At 42.8% G+C, this 21,055-nt stretch overlaps 1 protein-coding gene across 1 annotated transcript in view; it reads left to right on the top strand.

Moving 5' to 3' along the window:
- The window catches only part of fras1 (Fraser extracellular matrix complex subunit 1), a 442,407-nt gene that overhangs the window by 407,892 nt on the left and 13,460 nt on the right, over positions 1-21,055 (top strand). Inside the window, exons 59-69 of the mRNA XM_080467793.1 lie at positions 1-49; positions 11,478-11,678; positions 11,764-11,951; positions 12,937-13,212; positions 13,365-13,597; positions 13,677-13,837; positions 17,010-17,224; positions 18,433-18,583; positions 20,188-20,295; positions 20,552-20,711; positions 20,820-20,936. The exon at positions 1-49 is cut by the window's left edge and continues 108 nt beyond it. Of these exons, the coding sequence (XP_080323919.1) occupies positions 1-49; positions 11,478-11,678; positions 11,764-11,951; positions 12,937-13,212; positions 13,365-13,597; positions 13,677-13,837; positions 17,010-17,224; positions 18,433-18,583; positions 20,188-20,295; positions 20,552-20,711; positions 20,820-20,936 (1,859 nt within the window). The remainder of the gene's footprint in view (positions 50-11,477; positions 11,679-11,763; positions 11,952-12,936; positions 13,213-13,364; positions 13,598-13,676; positions 13,838-17,009; positions 17,225-18,432; positions 18,584-20,187; positions 20,296-20,551; positions 20,712-20,819; positions 20,937-21,055) is intronic.

Genomic DNA, 21,055 nt, shown 5'->3' with positions numbered 1-21,055 from the left:
GTGGGAGCCAAAGACGTTGTCACCATCACCATCACCAACGATGAAGACGGTGAGTGTCTCTGTCAGCTTCAAACACAGAGAATACTGTCACATTCTCACCTGCCATTATCAAGAGAAGCTGTTTGGATTAAGCTACATTCAAACCTCTAGCCCAGAGGTCTGATACCTTTATGACCTAAAGATACCGTTTTTTTGTCCACTTTCACCAAATAAAATTCATCTGAATGGAGGACAGTGTAGCTCATCGACTTCACCCGTACATGTAAATACTGTCTTATTTATCATGTTTCCTAACTCCACATTTCATTAAATTGTTAGCTGTTTTGCCTTTTTAGCTATTTTTAGGCATTTTTAGCAGTTTGGTCTATTTTAACTGCTTTGACTATTTCAGTTTGGGTTTTTTTCTTTTTTTCATTTTTCTAATGGTTTTATCTTTTTATTTAAATAATTTTAACCACTTTAGCTGTTCACACCTTGTAGCAGCTTTCCATTTGAATTTATAGATGCATTTGCCTATTTTGTGTATGTTTGTTTCAAGGGGGTTAGGTTGTGGGTTTTTTTAAAACGAATTTTAGCTATTTTATCTGTTTTCTAATATTTCCAGGGCTTTTACTATGTCATATTTGGGGCACTTTTTTTTGCATAATATACCTCACCTTATTGAGTCAGAGAGAGGGCTTCAATCGGATGTAACCCAACTTTTACTCAAGTCCAGGGAGAAATTTGTGTAATTTAGAGACTTTTCTTTCTTCGAACTTTTTTTTTTTTTGTGAATTCAAACATCGTGTTTACAATTCACCACACCATTGAGAGAAGTATAGCAGGTTACAGTGCAACTACAAATGCAGCAGGTGTGTTACATGAACAATAGCATATACTTTACAGCACATATAAGATTACCTTATTACAAAGAAAACAATCAGTAAGAAAGGAAGGAAGAGAAAGAAAAGACAAAAAAATAATAAGTCAATAAATAAAATCAGATAAAATAAAATGGGTGGGTTGGTGGGGTATCTCCTCATTGAATGAGCAGTTCCATCATGGTAAAAGCATAAAAGATGGAGATCTTTTATTAAAAGTATGTTTTTTGAGCCTCAGAGAGTAGGTTATCTGCTCCATTGTATAAATATCCCACATTCTTTGGATCAACAGGTGATAAGTAAGTGGCTCCACCTTCATCCAGTTAATGGTCATACATTTTAGAGCTGCCATCGGAGAGATTTGCCATAAGTACTCTTGCAGCCCATCCCAATATACCTGCTGGTTTTAGTCCAAGTAAGAGCACCTGTTGATCTTTGGGAACATCAATACAAAACACCTCTTTAAGGGCCTTAGATACCTCCTCCCAGAACTGTTCTAGTTTAGAGCCTGACCATAATATATGGACATAGTTCCCTACAAAGTCTCCACAATTCTTCCAACACTTATTGGACCGTCTTCTAAACATCTTTGCAGTTATGTGTGGGGTTCGGAAATATCTTATTACAAATTTCCATTTAAATTCTCTCCAAATATTAGCATTCATGGGCTGTAGAGCATATTTGTTCCCAATCTTCTTTATATATTTTCTTGTGCAATTCAGCTTCCCATTTTGCTTTAGTGTGTTCTGAATTGGTCGGGTTCGTGGACAGGAGTCTCTGGTACAGGCATGAGATCTTTTTGTATTTGTTTCACATAGTTGATGTACTCCCCCTTGAACTGCTACCTTATTGTGGTGGGGGAGTTTGAGTACCCGAATGATCCTATGAGCTACGTTGTCAGGGGGCTTCATGCCCCCCAGTAGGGTCTCCCAAGGCAAACTTGTCCTGGGTGACGAGTCAGACTAAAAGCAGTTCAACAAGCCCCCATGGAAACATCAAAGAGAAGAGCGACGTCGCCCGGTAAGACCCAGCCGGGGTCCTCACCCTGGAGCCAGGCCTGGGGTTGGGGCTCGTATGCGAGCGCCTGGTGGCTGGGCCTTTGCCCGCGGGGCCCGGCCTGGCCCAGCCCGACGGGACGATGCCGGTCCCTCTTCCTCTTCCTCCTATGAGCCCACCACCCACAGAGGCTACCGTAGGGGTCGGGTGCAATGTGGATTGGGTGGCAGTCGACGGCAGGGGCCTTGACGACCCGATCCCCGGACACAGAACCTGGCTTTTGGGACAGTGCCCTGACCGGGGACTCCGTTGTTCTACTGGGGGACTTCAACGCCCCCTCCCTGATCTGAACCTGAGTGGTGTTCTGTTATAGGCCACAACGAACACCATGTTCGAGCACAGGGGTGTCCATAAGTGCACTTGGCATCAGGACACCCTAGGCTGAAGGTCGATGATAGACTTTGTGGTTGTGTCATCCAATCTCCGGCCACGTGTCTTGGACCCTCGGGTGAAGAGAGGGGCAGAGTTGTCAACTGATCACTGGTGGTGAGTTGAATGCCCTGGACGGGGAGGAAGCTGGACAGACTTGACAGGCCCAAACGTGTCATGAGGGTCTGCTGGGAACGCCTGGCCGAGCCCTCTGTCTGCGCAGTCTTCAACTCCCACCTCCGGGAGAGCTTCTCGTGGATCCCGGGGGAGGCTGGAGACATTGAGTCCGAGTGGACCATGTTCTCCATCTCCATTGTCGAAGCTGCTGCTCGGAGCTGTAGTCGCAGGGTCTCTGGTGCCTGTTGTGGCGACAACCCCCGAACCCGGTGGTGGAAACCGGAAGTAAGGGATGCCGTCAAGCTGAAGAAGGAGTCCTATCGGGCACTGTTAGCTCATAGGACTCCCGAGGCAGCTGACAGCTACCGGCAGGCCAGGCGGGCCGCAGCCCGAGCCGTGGTGGAGGCAAAAACTCGGGTCTTTGAGGAGTTCGGGGAGGCCATGGAGGAGGACTACTGGTCGGCCCCGAGGAAATTCTTGCAACCCGTCCGGCGCCTCAGGAGGGGGAACTGTTTACAGTGGAGGTGGGGAGCTGTTGACCGCAACCGAAGATGTCGTCGGGCGGTGGAAGGAATACTTTGAGGACCTCCTCAATCCCACCATCACGCCTTCCGTTGAGGAAGCAGAGGCTGGGTTCTCAGAGGTAGACCTGTCCATTACACAAACTGAAGTCACCAAGGTAGTTGCTAAGCTCCTCGGTGACAAGGCACCAGGATTGGATGAGATCAGCCCTGAGTTCCTTAAGTCTCTGGATGTGCAGGGACTGTCGTGGCTGACACGTCTCTGCAACATCACGTGGCGGTCGGGGACAGTGTGTCTGGAGTGGCAGACCGGGGTGGTGGTCCCCCTTTTTAAGAAGGGGGTCAAAGGGTGTGTTCCAACTACAGGGGGATCACACTCCTCATCCTCCCCGGGAAAGTCTATTGAAGGGTACTGGAGAGAGGGATCTGGCCGTTAGTCGAACCTCGGATCCAAGAGGGACAATGCGGTTTTCGTCCTGGTCGCGGAACACTGGACCAGCTCTATACTCTCCACCGGGTGCTCGAGGGTTCATGGGAGTTCGCCCAACCAGTCCACATGTGATTTGTGGATCTGGAGAAGGCATTCGACCGTGTCCTTCGGGACGTTTTCTGGGGGGTGCTCTGGGAGTATGGAGTCCGGGAACCCATGCTAAGGAATGTTCGGTCCCTGTATGCCCGGAGCAGGAGTTTGGTTCGCATTGCCAGCAGTAAGTCGGACCTGTTCCCAGTGCACGCTGGCCTCCGGCAGGACTGTCCTTTGTCACCGGTTCTGTGCATAACTTTTATGGATAGAATTTTTAGGCACAGCCAGGGACCAGAGGGGGTCCGGTTTGGGGACCACCGGATCTCTTTTCTGCTCTTTGCAGATGATGTGGACCTTCAGCGTGCACTGCCGCGGTTCGCAGCCGAGTGTGAAGCAGCTGGGATGAGGATTAGCACCTCTAAATCCGAGGCCATGGTTCTCAACCAGAAAAAGGTGGCTTGCCCCCTTCAGGTCTGTGGGGAGCACTTGTCCCAAGTGGAGGACTTCAAGTATCGCGGGGACTTGTTCACGAGTGGGGGGAAGATGGAGCGTGAGATCGACAGGCGGATCGGTGCAGCGTCTGCAGTTATGTGGTCGCTGTATCGGTCCGTCGTGGTGAAGAAGGAGCTAAGCCAAAAGGTGAGGCTCTCGATTTACCAGTCGATCTTCGTTCCTACCCTCACCTATGGTCAGCTTTGGGTCGGATACAAGCGGCTGAAATGAGTTTCCTCCGTATGGTGGCTGGTCGTACCCTTAGAGATAGGGTGAGGAGCTCAATCACTGGGGAGGAGCTCAGAGTAGAGCCATTGCTCCCTAGGGAGGTGTTCCGGGCATGTCCCCCCGGTAGGAGGCCTCGGGGCAGACCTAGGACACGCTGGAGAGACTATGTCTCTCCGCTGGCCTGGGAACGCCTTGGGGTCACACCGGAAGAGCTGGAGGAAGTGTCTGGGGCGAGGGAAATCGGAGCAACCCTGCTTAGACTGTTGCGTCAGCGACCCGGCCCCGGATAAGCGGAAGACAATGTATGGATGGATGGATGGATGGATAGTTGATGTACATACTGAAGCCCAAGCGAGGACCATCTTTTAAAACCTGTCTAGTTGGGCAGGTGGGAAATGCTTCAGAGAGTCAATGCTCATTGCAGAGGAGAGGAGTTTAGGTAGATAAAAAGTAGATTGGAGAAGTAGATTTCTTTCCAAATTTCCAAGTGTGTCGGGTCCATACCCCCATTTTCTTTTTTTTCTTTTTTTTTTAACTTAATTTTTATTGAAATTCTTTCAGTTTTCACAGTTACAGTGTCAGGGCAAAACAAATATACAAAATCTATCCATCTTTCATCAACAAAAGTCTCTATTGTCCAGTGGTGGCGGTGTCCTCTTCTGTCCTCCTGAAGTCAGTCCATTTTTCCCACTTTTCTTCGAAATGAGACTCCTGTAATCTTAGTTTGTGAGTGAGTCTCTCCATTACAAATATTTCTTCAACAACACGTAACCACCGCTCCCGGGTCGGCGGCTCCACTTTGTACCACAGTCTGGTAATCACTTTCTTGCTTGCTGTTAGTAATATCTTAAACAGATATACGTCTTCTCTTTGTATCACATGAGTTATGTTTCCCAAATACAGCATCTTACAAGTTTTGGGGAACTGATATCCGATTACTTTTTGTAAACTCTGCCATATTTGTTCCCAATACACCTGTAATTTGTGACAGGACCAAAATATGTGTGTGTGATCTGCATCAACGTGTCCGCACAATCTCCAACATGGCTGTTGTGCCGACACCACTTTTGTCCTTATTTTTGGAGTTATGAAAAGTCTAACAATATTTTTCCAGCTAAATTCCCGCCAAACCCTGGAGCTCGTGGCCGTGCACTGTGATTTACACATAACAAACCATTCCTCTTCTGTTATTTGTTCATTTAGCTCTCTTTCCCATTTTTCTTTAATATATAGAGAGGAATTGTCCCTATTTGACACCAGGTTTTGGTATAAAGCTGAGATCACTCTACACTTTTTCCCATCATAAGCTTTCTGGAATATCTCCACTATTCCATTATCTCTGTCAATCTTAATCTCCTTCTCGAAATAGTGTTTTAGTTGTAGATATCGATAGCGTTCATTTTCCTTCAGTCCAAATTTTTCCTTGAGTCTCTCAAAACCCTGCAGCTTCCCCCGTTCCATTATGGTGCATATTGCTGTGATTCCTTTGTTTGCCCATTGCTCAAATCCTCTATCAATCGTCCCTGGTTTAAACCTGTGGTCAAATGCAAACCAACTCAGCGTCTTTATCTCCTCCTCCAATTTATACTTTTCCACCACTACATTCCAAATTTCTACTGTAGTTTTAGTTATTATATCCAGTCTATTTTCCAGTTTTCTCAACAGTCCTTTGTCTGCTATTAAGTTCCGTACCTCTGTGTCCATTGTGCCCAGTTCTATATCTTTCCATCTTGCGACAAAAGCATTGTTGCACCAAAACACCAGAGGTCGGATTTGTGCTGCATAGAAATATTCTTTCAGGTTTGGCAAAGCAAGACCTCCTTTCTCTTTAGGCAGCTGCAGGGTTTTATAACGAATCCTAGGTTTCTTCCCTCCCCATATGAACCTTGATATCCACTTATCCCATTCCATGAACTGTTTTTGTGGGATTTTCACCGGCAGAGATTGAAACAGGTACAGAAGTCTTGGTAAAATGTTAAACTTAATTATCTCTATTCTTGAGCTGAAATCCAAACAAATAGCCGACTATATGTCCAGGTCCCTCCTAATATCATGGTTCACTTTTGTGTAATTTGCTTCATATAGCTTGTCTATTCTGTTCGTAATGTTGACTCCCAGGTATTTTATTATTTTAGCATCCCATTTGAGTTTATATACGTCCTTTAGTTCTTGCGATGCTGAGTAATTTATCGTCAAAATCTGTGTTTTTTTAACATTAATTTTGAATCCTGAATATCCACCATAACATTCCAATAGTCTCATTGCTTTCGGAAAACTTTTGTCAGGGTGCTTTAAGAAAAACAATATATCGTCGGCAAACAATCCTATTTTATGTTCTACCCCTCCTAATCTCACTCCTTCTACTCCGTCCTCCTGCCTGATCATCTGGGCCAGTGGCTCCATAAACAGTGCAAAAAGAGTCGGAGAGAGACTACATCCCTGTCTAGTCCCCCTCTCCAATCTGAATTGTTTTGTCAGGCTTCCATTTATTTTGACCCTTGCTTTAGGCTGCTGATATAGTGATTTAATACAATTGACTGATTGTTCATTGAATCCAAATTTTGCCAGTACCGTATATAAAAATTCCCAATCTACACTATCAAAAGCCTTTTCGGCATCAATACTAACCAAAATTGCATTTTCCCCCTTTCTTTGGACATAATCCACAATATGCAGACCCCTTCTGATATTATCTTGTGTTTGCCTTTCTTTGATAAACCCACATTGGTCTTCATCGATCAGGTCCTGCATAAATGTCTCTAATATTTTGGCTATAATGGAGGTGTACAGCTTATAATCCACATTTAAGAGTGATATGGGTCTGTAGTTACTGCAGCATTCTCTATCCTTGCCCTCCTTTGGGATTATGGAGATGATGGTCTCCTTCCATGAGGGAGGGATCTTACCTGACCTGAGGGTACAATTGAATGAGTCACATAAATATTGACTTAACTCCCCCTTGAAGGTTTTATAAAATGAGGCCCCAAATCCATCTGCTCCAGGTGATTTCCCCAGTTTTGCCCGGCTAATTGCTTCTTCTATCTCTTTTAGTGTGATTTCTGAAGTCAGCATCTTATTTTGTTTTGCGCCTATAGATGGCAAATCCAATCCTTCTAAGAACTCTGTCAGATGTTCTCCTCCTACAGAAGCACGCCGTGAATACAGTTCACTATAATATTCCTCAAAAGCCTTCTCTATTTCTTCCGGTTTAAATAGAGTTACATTTGTGATGGGGTCCCTTATTTTATGTACGTTTGTTGAGGCTTGCTGTTTCCTTATATGTCTGGCAATGTTTTTTGTGGCTCTTGCTCCTCCCTCATAGTATGTTTGTTTACAAAATCTTGCCTTCCTTTCCACCTCTTCTAACAGTATATCATCTATTTCTTTCCTTACTTCCTGAATCTGAGTATATACCTCTGAGTCCTTTGACTGTTTATGTTGCTGTTCCAATTCTTTTAATTTACCAATTTGCTTTTGATACGTCTCTAATCTGTTTTTTTTGGCAAAAGCTGTGTATGATATCAGCTTCCCTCTCATCACGGCCTTCAGGGCGTCCCATAAAATTGTCAGATCTACTTCCCCATTATCATTTTCTTCTCTGTATCTCATAATTTCTCCCTTCAATTCTGTAATCAGCCCCTTATTGTTTAGAATACCTTCGTTGAGTCTCCATATTGTATTTTTCCTCTTATTATTCAAATTAATTTTTAGATAAACTGCACTGTGATCTGATATATCAGCTACCCCTATCCGACACTCCTTTATTCTGTGTATGTCACTCTTATTCAACAAGAAATAATCAATCCTGGAGTACATCGCATGAGGGACTGAATAGTGAGTATAATCTCGATCAAGTGGGTGGAGTTCCCTCCATACATCCAACATGTCCATCTCTGACACTAACATGTTTACATAACTACTAATTTTCTTTTTGCTTCCTTTTGTACTTGTCGTATCCAACCTATAATCCAGTACCACATTAAAATCCCCTCCACATATCAATGTCCCTTCTGTTTCTGAGTTCAAAAGATCGAATATTGTTTTATAGAATTTTTTCCCACATTCTGGGGGTGCATACACATTAAACAGTGTAACCAGTTCGTTTTCCATAGTACCCTTGACCATGACATATCTCCCTTCCTTGTCGTTTATTTCTTTGATCATCTCAAACCCCAGAGCGTTAGAAATCAATATTGCCACTCCTCTTCTATGATTTTCTCCAAATGAGCTAGCAAACGAGTTCTTATAGCCTAACTTTTTAAATTTAGCATGCTCCTCCCGTGACAAATGTGTCTCCTGAAGGAAAATGACCTGCATCTTTTCCTTTCTGAGCTTGGTTAGAGTTTTATCTCTTTTTTTTACATTCTTCAAGCCGTTAACATTTAATGACACCACCTTTATATCTCTATGTTGCATCATTTGAATCCCTTGAGATGATCCTCAGCCCCTCAACTGTAACATTATCAACAAAATCAAAAAACACAGCCCTGAGAACACAAAAAGGGCAAACACAAAACCTGAACTCCACAGCAAACAGGGGCCGCTCTCAACACCGACCCCATCTCCCCGTTGGTAGGAGTGGGGGATAACCTTCTCTAAACAAAAAAGGGCCCCCCCTAGTGTTCGGGGGAAGACCTGATGTAGGTCTTCCCATGTCACCAGATAAGTCCAACAGTTATTAATTTAGTAACTCTCTCTGTCGATTATTGTCCAAAACACAAAAGGTTCAGTGAATAAAACACAAACAAGAGAAAAGAAACCAAACCTTTTCTCTGTTTACCAGGTAGATATCACTGCTTTATCTTTTAAACTCTTGTAGTCTTTCCTTTGCTCGGTTTCCCGCGTCCTGACTCAGATCCTCTAATGCCGCAGCGGATCCGCTCTGACCCCGTTTCTCTCCGACGCGTCGCCATTGAAGCGCCTTCTGCAGGCGCTCCTCGAGCGGCTCTCCGGTGTTTGCCGCGCCATCACGTCTTTCAGGTGTCTCCATCCCTCGCTTCCTCATGTCTTGTAGCACGTCCTCGGCGTTGTTATATGTCTTTGGTCCTTCCGGCCAGTGGACCCTCATCTTGTCCAGCGGTGTTTGGAAGCGGATCTTCTTTCCGTGGAGGATCTTTTTAATCGCTACGTATGATTTGCGTTTCTTCATAACCTCCGTCGGATAATCGTGATCAAAAAATATGCGTCTCCCGTCGATTTCAATGTTCTTTTTCCATGCTTTGGCCAGAATATCCTCTTTTGTCTTGTATTTCAGGAAATTGACCACAATAGATCTCGGAGACGCTCCCGCTGGTGGTTTTCTGCCAAAGCTTCTGTGCGCTCGTTGAATTTGTAACTCGGAACTTTCCGGTAACTCGAGTTCCCGGTGAAGGAGCGCGTCAACCAGCCCAGGCACGGATTCACCGTCCTTTTCAGCGACATTATAAATCCTCAAGTTGCAGCGTCTTCCGTGTCCCTCCACCTCGGTCAACTTTTCCTGTAGTTTCTTTTGTTGTTGTAATAACGTGAGGATTGCACATTTCGCCTCCACGCACCACTCTTCCAATTCAGTCACCCGTTCCTGCATCTCGTCAATATCCTTCCGCTGCTGTTTAATTTCTTCGGCGTTTCGTTCAATTTTTTTATTAATTTCCTCTTTGAACCCGGCGAATTCTCGTCTGACTTCTGCTTTGAAGTCATCTCCGAATTTCGCAAGGTCCTCTTTCAGCTCTTTCTTCAAGTTTCGTATTTCTGTTGTAATAACACCGAGACTCTCCATTAATAAATGAGGCTGTTCGACACTCACGTTTTCCCCTTCCATTGGTTCGACCTCGTGGTCGGGTTCTTCTGGGTCATTGGACATGGTTTTCTTCCTTGAACCTTTCTTTCCTCGTCCCCCGCTCATTTCGCGTTGATCAAATATTCATGTTTTTCAAGTTTTTTCTAAGTTTTGGGGGATAATTCACCTAATCGACTTGGGAGCTCCGCTCTATGCTGCCATCTTGGTATGCGCCCCTAGTGGCCTCCGCCCCATACCCCCATTTTCAATGTCTCTCGGAGACAATCAAGGAAAGGTAGTACAGGTAGAGATTGTTGGCATTGGGATTGTTCCAATATTTATCCACCGGGTATCTACAGAATTTTTGATCCATACTGATAATGGTTTCAGCTGTGCTGCCCAGTAATATACTTTACAGTTTGGCTGGGTCAAGCCACCCATCTTCTTGGGAAGTTGCAGGACTTTAAGTCTAATTCTCGGCCGTTTACCCTGCCAAATGAATCCAGCGAACAACCTGTCTAATTTGTCAAAGGTGGATTTGGGTACTTCAATGGGAGCATTTGAAATAGGTACAAGAGTCTGGGTAATATGTTCATCCATATGCTCTTGATGTGCTCCATATCATCACTAATGCTTTTGATGATTTTCTTACAATTTGGTCTCATATAGACGTGTCAGTACGGGGGGAATGTGTATGCCAAGGTACTTTATGCCTCCTGAAGGCCATTTAAAACCGCTGTTTGCCATGAATCCAGTTCCAGTTCTTTGCCTATGCTCATTGCCTCAGTTTTGTCAAAAATTACTTTATGACCAGAATAATACCCAAATTTGGCAATGATCTCCTTCAAATGTTGTATTGTCCCGGTAGGCTCGGAGAGGTATTATAATATATCATCGGCATATGCTCTTCGCCCTTTATGATCAGACCTTTAAATTTAACATCCTCTCTAATGAGTTGACCAAGTGGTTCTATGCATATTGCAAATAGTAAAGGGGACAATGCACATCCCTGTCGGCATCAGCGCTGTAAGGTGAATGTATTTTGTCCTTTAGATTAAAATTTTTGCACTTTGTTTGATGATTGCTGTTTTCTCAGGCAGAAGGCCAATAATGTATTCGTCCTGTTACCATGTTCATAATAATAATATTTTTGTTTTGTGAATCTTAGGTTGCCCTCAAACTTGTCGGATAACAGACTGTTTAGTTATCGATTTAGAGACTTTTTAAGCTAGAAATAGTGAAACGTGGACATTTGGTAAATGTGTCATGGTCAAATGACACTCAGGATTGTTTTAGTGACTTTAAAGTAGTGAAATTTCACAGGATAACTCTGCTTGGAGTAGTAGTTGATTAAATGCCTAATGAAGTGTTAATATACAACATGCAGAATATATTTTGCCTTCAGTTTACATCTGCAGGTCCAATAATGAAAAAGGCTGTATTAACAGAGCCTCAAGAAGTGTGGCAGCAGCTTGTTTTCATGCAGTAATGCAATGACTGCAACAAGCAGGGGGCAGCACTTTGACCTGTTTGTACCCTGTCCATCCCTCCAGCTCCCACCATAGAGTTTGAGCAGACGTCCTATCAGGTTCGAGAGCCTCCTGGTCCAGATGGCATTGAGGTGCTCAACATTAATGTGATTCGAACCGGTGATCTGGACCGAACGTCCAAAATCCGCTGCAGCACCCGGGACGGATCGGCCCAGTCCGGAGTGGACTACAACCCAAAGAGCCGAGTGCTGAAATTCACCCCAGGTCAGTGCTGACAAGTGTTGAAGCCTCGAGAGATGTTTGTGGATTCATGCAGTCTGAGACTCAGAACCCGGTTTTCCTCTCACAGGTCTGGACCACATCCTGTTCAAAGTGGAGATTCTGTCAAATGAGGACAGAGAGTGGCACGAGTCCTTCTCTCTGGTGCTTGGACCTGACGACCCCGTGGAGGCAGTGCTCGGCGAGATCACCACGGCAACAGTGACTATTCTGGACCAGGAAGCTGCAGGCAGTCTTATTCTCCCCGCCCCGCCCATTGTAAGTGAACTTCACATGTGTTGGACAGGTAAAGAGAACCAGGACAAACAGGAGCTGTACACAATTCATTGAATCTATTTCATCAATTCTCTGACGCGTATTCCAAAACTTTACAACAGCAGACATACAAAAACATTCTACTTAGAAATGTCATCATAAGATTCGGTGATGTTAAGATTGATCAATGACACTAACGTATAAAACATAGTATATATGCTCCTCGTGTGCTGGAGCTCAGATTCTCATGTCAGAGGTTGAAACACACTAACAGTCAGAAAGAAGCAACGTCACATGTGGTCGTACTGAGAAGGACCGGGAAAAACACCACATTCCGTGGCGGACCTGGCTGGTTTTCCGGCCTGCCCCCAATCAAAGCTTTTATTGTAAGCGTTTATTGTAACCTTTGTGATCAATGAAACTAAGGCAGAAACTTTTAATTTTTAAAAAAGATTCTTAACTTTATAGAGATTTTATTCAGCTTATCAAAAGACGAAGAGAAGAAATTAAATGAAGTATTAAACTTAAAATGAAATGTTTTTATCTAATTTACTTTTAAGAAAGGTCCTTACATGATTAAAATAAACAATGAATAATCTTTTTAATACTATTAGAAATAATTATATTGGTATTATTAGCTTATAATTGATGATTTTCTTTATTATTGCCAACCTAAAGGAAGCCTATGAGCTCAAAATTATTATTTATATATTGTAAGAGTTGTTCAGAGATAACTGCTTCATGATTGTTTTTGAAATTTGACTTTGATACTTGAATTATGACACCATAAATGACAGAATAGTTGAAGAAGACTAAAGAGGAAGACTGTTTAAAGCTGTAATTTGAATTCTCAGTGTTTTTGTGTATTGGTGTTCTCGATGCAGTTGTGGTTTTACCGTTTTTGGATCAGACTGGAATGTCTTCGCACATCACTCCTCAGAACGAGATGCTTTTATTGCCTACAAGACGACTTCTTACCCATCTGCAGGTAGTCTCTCTGGCGGACTACGATAACGTCCAGGAAGTGACCAAGGAGGGCAGTAAGAAGACCCCTTCTCCAGGTTACCCCCTGGTGTGCGTCACCCCCTGTGATGCCCACCACCCAAATTACTCTGTGATGAAGGAGCGCTGTGAGGAGGCGGGGATCAACCAGACTCAGGTTCACTTCTCCTGGGAAGTAGCAGCTCCAACTGACACTAACGGAGCACGCTCGCCCTTTGAGACCGTGACAGATAACACCCTGTTCACCAGCACCAACCACAGGGTGAGCCCTCGCCACTCACACAATCCCAGCTTGGTGCCGACAGGTTTCAGGCTGATGTTGAAGTCCGTCCACAGGCCGCAGTCTTTTAAATGTTCTTAAACCGAGCTGTGGCAGGAGCGTTTAAATATATGTCTGCGTGTGTGTCCTCTCAGGTCCTGGACAGTATTTATTTCAGCCGCCGCTTTCACGTTCGCTGCGTGGCTCAGGCGCGGGATAAAGCCGGACATCTAGGAACACCACTGAGGAGCAACATCGCCACCATCGGCACAGAAGGCTCCATCTGCCACACGCCTGTGACGACAGGGACTGCCCGAGGCTTCCAGGCCCAGTCCTTCATTGCTACACTCAAATACTTGGATGTCAAACACAAGGAGCACCCCAACCGGTCAGTACCTTCAGCTGCCGCTGGCTTTCCTAATGAAGCAACCTGCTACAGATTTTCTGCTCTGTGTGTTCCTGTTCAGGATCCACATCTCGGTCCAGATCCCCCACCAGGATGGCATGCTCCCCCTGATCTCCACCATGCCACTGCACAACCTGCACTTCCTGCTGTCTGAGTCCATCTACAGGCATCAGCACGTCTGCTCCAACCTGGTCACCCTCAAAGACCTGCAGGGGCTGTCGGGTCAGTCACAAACACCAGACAGTGTCACCGTCCCAAAGAGCTCACACAAACCAGACATGGGCATCATGATGCTGTTGACTGAATTTTTCAGTTATTTGTTGAAATATATTAATGAATGAATTCACTAACCAGCTAAATGTTGCACATCCTTCATTTTTCACTGCACAATCAGCTGCTTTCTCACAAAGCTTTACAGGTACATTTCAACAAATTAGAATCATGAAAAAGTTCAAAATTTTTTGTCAGCCATTGCAGAATTTGAAACTGTTATTTTATATACATGTATATTCATTTCACATAGAGTGAAATATTTCAAGCTTTTATTTCTTGTAATTTTAATGATTATTGCTTACAGATAATGAAAAACCAAAATTCTGTGTCTCAGAAAATTTGAATATCACATAAAACCAATCATAAAAGGATGTTTTAACCACAAATGTCAGGGTTCTGAAAAGTCAGTTCAATTCCATGCACTCAATACTTGGTTGTATCTCCTTTTGCATGAATTACTGCATCAATGCATCATGGCATGGAGACGGTTAGCCTGTGGCATTGCTCAGCTGCAATGGAAGCCCAGGTTGCTTTGATAGCTGCCTTCAGGTAATCTGCATTGTTGGTCTGGTGTTTCTCATCTTCCTCTTGACAACAGCCCATAGATTTTCTATGGGGTTCAAGTTGGGGGTTTGCAACCAATCAAGTACCGTCATATCATGGTCATTGAACCAGCTTTTGGTACCTTTGACAGTGTGAGTAGGTGCCAAGTCCTGCTGGAAAATAGAATCAGCATCTCCATACAACTTCTCAGCAGAGGGAAGCAATAAGTGCTCTAGAATGTCTTGGTAGATGCAACATTTACTGTGGACTTCAGTAAAAACAATGGACCGACACCAGCAGATGACATGGCACCCAAATCATCAATGACTGTGGAAAATTCTCACTGGACTTCAAGCAACTTGGATTCTGTGCCTCTCCACTCTATTCTCTTCAAAGTCTAGAACCTTGATTTCCAAATGAAATGCAAATTGTGCAATGAAATGCAAATTACTGCATCAATGTGCCCCAAGCAAGTATTGAGTTGATGGAAATTAACATTTTTCAGAGGCCTAATATTTGTGCTTAAAGCATCCTTTTTTGTTTGGTCTTATGTGATATATTTTAATTTTCAGAGACACTGAATTTTAGGATTTTGTTATCTGCCATAATCATCAAAATTACAATAAATAGAAGCTTGAAATAATTCAATCTATTTGTGATGATTCTATATGACATATGAGTTTCAATTTCTGAAATGACTGACAACAAATATTGAACTTGATATTCAAATTTTTCTGAGATGCACCTGTATAATTCAGACCAGAAATCCTGAATGTGTGATCATAAAAACACATGCATCATGTTCTCACACAGTACAATTAAAACACCAAACCCACAAAAGGTCATACATTGTGTGACAGGTTAAAAAGGTCAATTTGCAATACAGCACTATAATTTATTGCATTGTACCATTATATATTATATGTTATGCTATAAAAAATACTCAAATAATGCATATTATAATATATTATATTATATTATAATTATATTATGTTATGTTATGTTATGTTATGTTACATTATATTATATTATATTATATTATATTATATTGTATTATATTATATTATAATATTATACATGTATTGTTATAATACATAACTTGAGTGATTGTCTGTAAGTCAGTAACATGATTTGATATAAAGACATATTTTCAGAGAGGTTCAGTTAAAATTAAAGACAATAAAGTGTGTGTCTATTTGGGAATCAACATTATGGGCAGTTTGGCTTTCGATAATGATTAATGTTTGTCCAAGATAATTAGTTTTGTTTTGTTTTTTAAATGGAATCATATATTCATCAGATAATTTCGGGGCGCCACCTGAGGACGTGATCGGCAATTTGTTTAAGTCAGTCTACACAAAAAAATTGGATTTGAAATTTGAATTAATAGTTAAATTAATGGAAGTTAATAGTTCAGCCTGAGTTCTTGACACATTTCATTCACCTTTGTAAACATTAATAAGACAAGTATTCCAAAAATTTAATTTATTCACAATGAAAACAAAACAAAACACTCGGGTTCAAACTAGGTATATACAGCTTGGCATGTATATGTGCGTGTGTGTATGTGAACATGTGTCGGATCTGTTGGGTTTCACTCTGTAAAAAAAGCACCTAGAAATGGCTGTGTTGTATTTGGTATATATTTGCTATATAAATGAAATTGAATTCAATTGAAATTAATTGTCTGAGTGTGTGAGATAGTTAGAGGGATGAGATGGAAACTACAAATCAAAATGGAAGATCAGAAGAACTGCATTTAAAAATGGCGACAACCACAGAAGGCCATTTGCTAGGAGCAAGATGGCCGACCTCTCTCTTGACAGTGTGGTCTGGTTGAAAGCCAAATTATAAATGAGTTTATGTGAAGGTCTGACTCTCTGAAGTGAGCACTTGTAGCCACTTGCCTGTAAGACTTTAAACATCTTCAGTTTTTAAATTGTAACCAATGAACAATAGGGAGAAGACTTTTCTGTGATCCAGTGAAGTCCCAACAGACTAGATCATAAGTGCAGTCGCAAATATTATAAATATCAGTCAGAGCAGAAACTATGTAGAAACGAGGAATACAGTCACCACCAGCCCATATTTTCTGTGCTTGAACATATTTAATTTCAGTAGAAAAGTTAAATGTTGTCTTAGTGCTACTTTCACCATATGATTGGTTCAATCTTTGATTTCTACATTGTTGCACTCGTTTTAAATATATGGAACATTGTATGTATATAAAGGTCCAACCTTGATGGCATAATACAATCATTCAGCAGATGACTGTATTGTATTGTGGGGTGGCATGGCTTGGTAGAGCAGTTGTCTCCCTATCAGAAGGTTGCAGGTTCGATTGCCATCTCTGCCTGCCTACATGCCAAAGTGTCCTTGGGTGAGGCGCTGATGGCACAGATTGTCAGCACTTCCTTCGTTCTACCTCAAGGCACCTGTGGCTATATATGTAGCTTACCACAGAGTATGGAGTGAATGAATAATGCAATGTAAAGCATCTTTGAGTGTCCTAAAAAGCACTATATAAAACGTATGCATTATTATTATATTCTGTAACTGTTGCGTCATTGTTCCACAGAGTCAGGTTTCCTCGACGATGTGTCCTTTGACAGCATCTCTCTGGGGCCGGGGTACGACCGTCCCTACCAGTTCAATCCCAACGTCCGCCAGGCCAAAAGCATCCAGCTCTACAAACACCTCAACCTGAAGAGCTGCATCTGGACCTTCGATGCCTACTACGGCATGACGGAGCTCATTGACGTCTGCGGCGGCTCTGTCACTGCAGACTTCCAGGTTTAGAAAAACATCAGTAAATACAAAGCATGAACTTTCTATGTGACCTAGAGGTTCCATGGGCAATAAGCAGCTTGATTAAATGCCGATCTCATGACAATCGCTCGATATAAAACACTTCTGTCTCATCAGATGGACCCCTCTGAGTGAAATTATCTTTTTTTGATTGAAAATACAATCTGATTTATGACTGTCTCTTCCAAACGAGCTACTGAACCAGTTCTTTGGTATTTCAGTTTCTTAAGAAACACAACAAACTAAATTAGTTTAGTTGACAAAATTTTGGGTTTCCTGCCCAAACGTCTGTAGATGATAAAGTCATCAAATGATAACATTCTTGATAAACAACATACGCACAAAGAATTTTTTGTTTGAAACATCCAGAACCCACCAGAGGGGGCATCGCTAGATGTGGAGTCATGTTACACGTGGCCATCGTCACAGTGCAAAGCATTATGAATAAAGCGTAAAACCGCACATCAGTCTGATCATGTTATTCAGCGTTCATGTAAACAGGACAATCTGACCTCTGATGAGTTCAACCATGTAAAGACAGCTGGTGGTCCAAACCTGAACACACTAGCTTGCATTTGTGCCCCGCAAAATTTTTTGTTGGACAGCAATTGATCCCTGGAAAGGATCTTCATTTTGTCATTTGAGGTGTGACATTGAAATGAAAGAGTAGTTCAATATTTTTTTAAATATGTCACCTTACTGATACCTTCAGGCCAGGTGATCAGGATTTACTGAATCTTCCAAACCCTCCACTTGGTGAGCTAACCATAATTAAAACGACAAAAATGAACATGGACAAACTCAATGATGCTCGTTTAGCTAAAACAGCTCAGTACAGTCTAATCGGCTTGTGATCAATGATATAACCAATAAAACCGCTGAACCGGTGAAACAAGGCTACTCACTGCTAGAACGGTGAAAAAGCTTTCAGACCCGCCACAGAAGCTCAGATGAACTCTTCATGACCTCTGGAGATAATAGATGCTACTTCCCAGCTGCTATTTTGTTGTTGAAATTGAACTGTCAAGCTGTAAGAGTTGTTATTGAGTTGCGGTTCCATCTGTCTGGTTTTTGGACAATTGACTTCATGAAAACTGCTGAGTGGAACATAAATTAAAGATAGACTGGCGTTGGAATGATGAAGAATTTGGGTGTGGTGGAACCTGCAACATTAATTGTGTTTTGGTTTTCAGGTCCGGGACTCAGCTCAGTCCTTTCTGACGGTGCACGTTCCTCTCTATGTGTCCTACATCTATGTGACGGCACCCAGAGGATGGGCTTCTCTGGAGCATCACACTGAGATGGAGTTCTCCTTCTTCTATGACACGGTGCTCTGGAGGACAGGTCAGGACCACCACAGACCCTGAATCCTGGAGGTCAAGGTCAAGCTCAGCTCAGCTCAGCTCAGCGCATCAGCTCAGCTCAGTTCAGCTCAGCTCAGCTCAGCTCATCAGTTTAGCTCAGCTCATTTATTTTTTGGACAACGTCCTGCAGATGGCCGTTTTCAGCCATTCGACTTATATGTGAGAACAAAAAGAAACAACTGAAGACAATAAAGGAAAACACAGGAAATAATTCAAGATTTCTCTGTTAGTGCATTTATAAGCACACAATATAATTCATAACCTAAATCACATTTTGATTGATATCAAATGTTGCAATACCTTGTTTTGGCCAGCCGCCCACTCTGGAACTCCTGAAATTCCCTTTCGGGCAAAGCGAATATTTTCCTGGAGGTCTGCTTCCAGTAATGCATGCCTAAGCAGTCACAGAGAATGTACTTCACGTTTGCATTTAAAAGCTCAACAGAGTGAGAACCTTCGGTTATAATGTAAATAAACAAGTGAGGGATTGAATAAACACTGTTGAGTTTTTCAATTCTGATGTGAGAAATGTACCAAAGTGATTGAGATAACCTGCCTCAGAATTAGCAACTTACTTCTTGTGCCGTCTGAGTCCAAGATTCCATTACCCTGACTGTCAGTCAGCCCCCTCACTTTAGTGGCGATGCCCTCCACGGTTGCCTCGGCTTCTGAGAAGCGCACTCCTACTCACAGGGGTCACAAGGGTCATGCTTGGCCCCTGATCACCGTGCACCTCATAATGCCCTCGGTTGGTGAGGTTCATTGTGGCGAAATTCCCTGATGGCTCAGGGAAAATGGCTGTGTTGCCATCATCTGTGATGTACAAAGTCACAATACTAACCTATACAATTGGTTAGAATGGAAAATAAATTACATTTAAAATGAACTGTACAACACTAAACTCTTATTGATTCACAGTCATCAAAACAGCACAGCACAACACCGCTGCATCAAGGTAGTCATGAAAAACATATAGGCTACCATTTTAGTAAGAAATTACGTAGTAATTATTATGTACTTTTTTTAATCAAACTATAGATAACCCTGAGACTTTCAGTTCAGTTTTGTTTATTGTCATCAATCTGAGGACAAATGAAATTCAAAAAATAACAATTGCGGATTTAATAGTGTTTTATTCCCGTTACTGATGGTAAAAAGAAAGTTTTAGGCAGAGTGTAATATGCAGTACGAGCCCCACGGACGCGCCTATTTTATGTTAGCAAACTAATAACGCTAGCTAAAGTTCATTCAGTTCATTCAGTTCATTCAGCAACGACCTGATTTTCATTTTTTGATTTTCAATTTCCAAACAAAAAACGGGAGACGATCCGTCTCCTGTTTTTTGTCTCCAAATATCAAATCGGATGGTTTACGGTTTACGGTTTTCCGACATCAAAAGGAAAAAAGAATGGCCGGAAGGTACATAGACTCATCAGTTTATTTGTTTGATGTTGCATTTGATGGTTTTGAATTCAGCACACTTGATAAGTGTAGCTAATACCATGTTTTTTGTCATGTCACGCTGCTTCGGAGCTTGTTAGTGTGAAGAAGGACTCAAACTGTAAGGTGTCTTCCTGTGTGCAGGTATACAAACTGACAGCGTCCTCTCAGCCAGACTGCAGATCATCAGGATCTACATCAGAGAGGACGGACGGCTGGTCATCGAGTTCAAAACACACGCCAAGTTCAGAGGTGACAGCACTGTTCATTCATTCATTCATATTAATTATTTATTTATCTATTTATACTTTAAGTTTTTTCACTCAAGTGGACCAAACAGCTGTGAACCAGCCATTAAAGCCTCTGAATCTGATCTCACAGCAGCACCAGTCCTCGTCTCTCCTCTAGTTTTGTGTGTGCAGCTTATCAGCAGGACTTGCAGGAGGTTTGAAGGTTCAGCAGCCCTGGAGCCACAGGAGTATGTTTTAACCCGACGTGTCTGTTTCAGGCCAGTTTGTCCCTGAACACCACACTCTGCCGGGTCACAAGTCCCGCCTGATGGCGCCAGACCACCTGGGAGGCATTGAGTTTGACATGCAGCTGCTGTGGAGTGCTCAGACCTTCGATTCTCCGTTCCAGCTGTGGAGGGCCACCAGCTCCTACAGCAGGTCACATCTTCAACACTTTAACATTTCTCATTCATTCGTCTTCATATTGCGTTTTTGATACTCGGCAGACTCAGGAAATAATCAGTGAGTGCTTGTGTGTCTCCACAGGAAAGACTATTCAGGAGAGTACACCGTGTTTTTGATCCCTTGTACCGTCCAGCCCACCCAGCCATGGATCGACCTTACGGACAAGCCTCTGTCCTGCACCGCTCATGCTCCAGAGAAGTACAACCAAATCTTCACCAAGTTCATTCACAGCACACCTTCCAGAAACCGTATTTTTAAGTCCTTCCTTAGGAAATCATTAGGACATAAAATTACATTTATAGTCTGATTATTCAGGT

The sequence above is a fragment of the Lipophrys pholis genome, assembly GCF_963383615.2.
Source record: "Lipophrys pholis genome assembly, chromosome: 7".
NCBI classification, from domain to species: domain Eukaryota; kingdom Metazoa; phylum Chordata; class Actinopteri; order Blenniiformes; family Blenniidae; genus Lipophrys; species Lipophrys pholis.
This window is presented reverse-complemented; position numbering and strand designations above follow the sequence as displayed.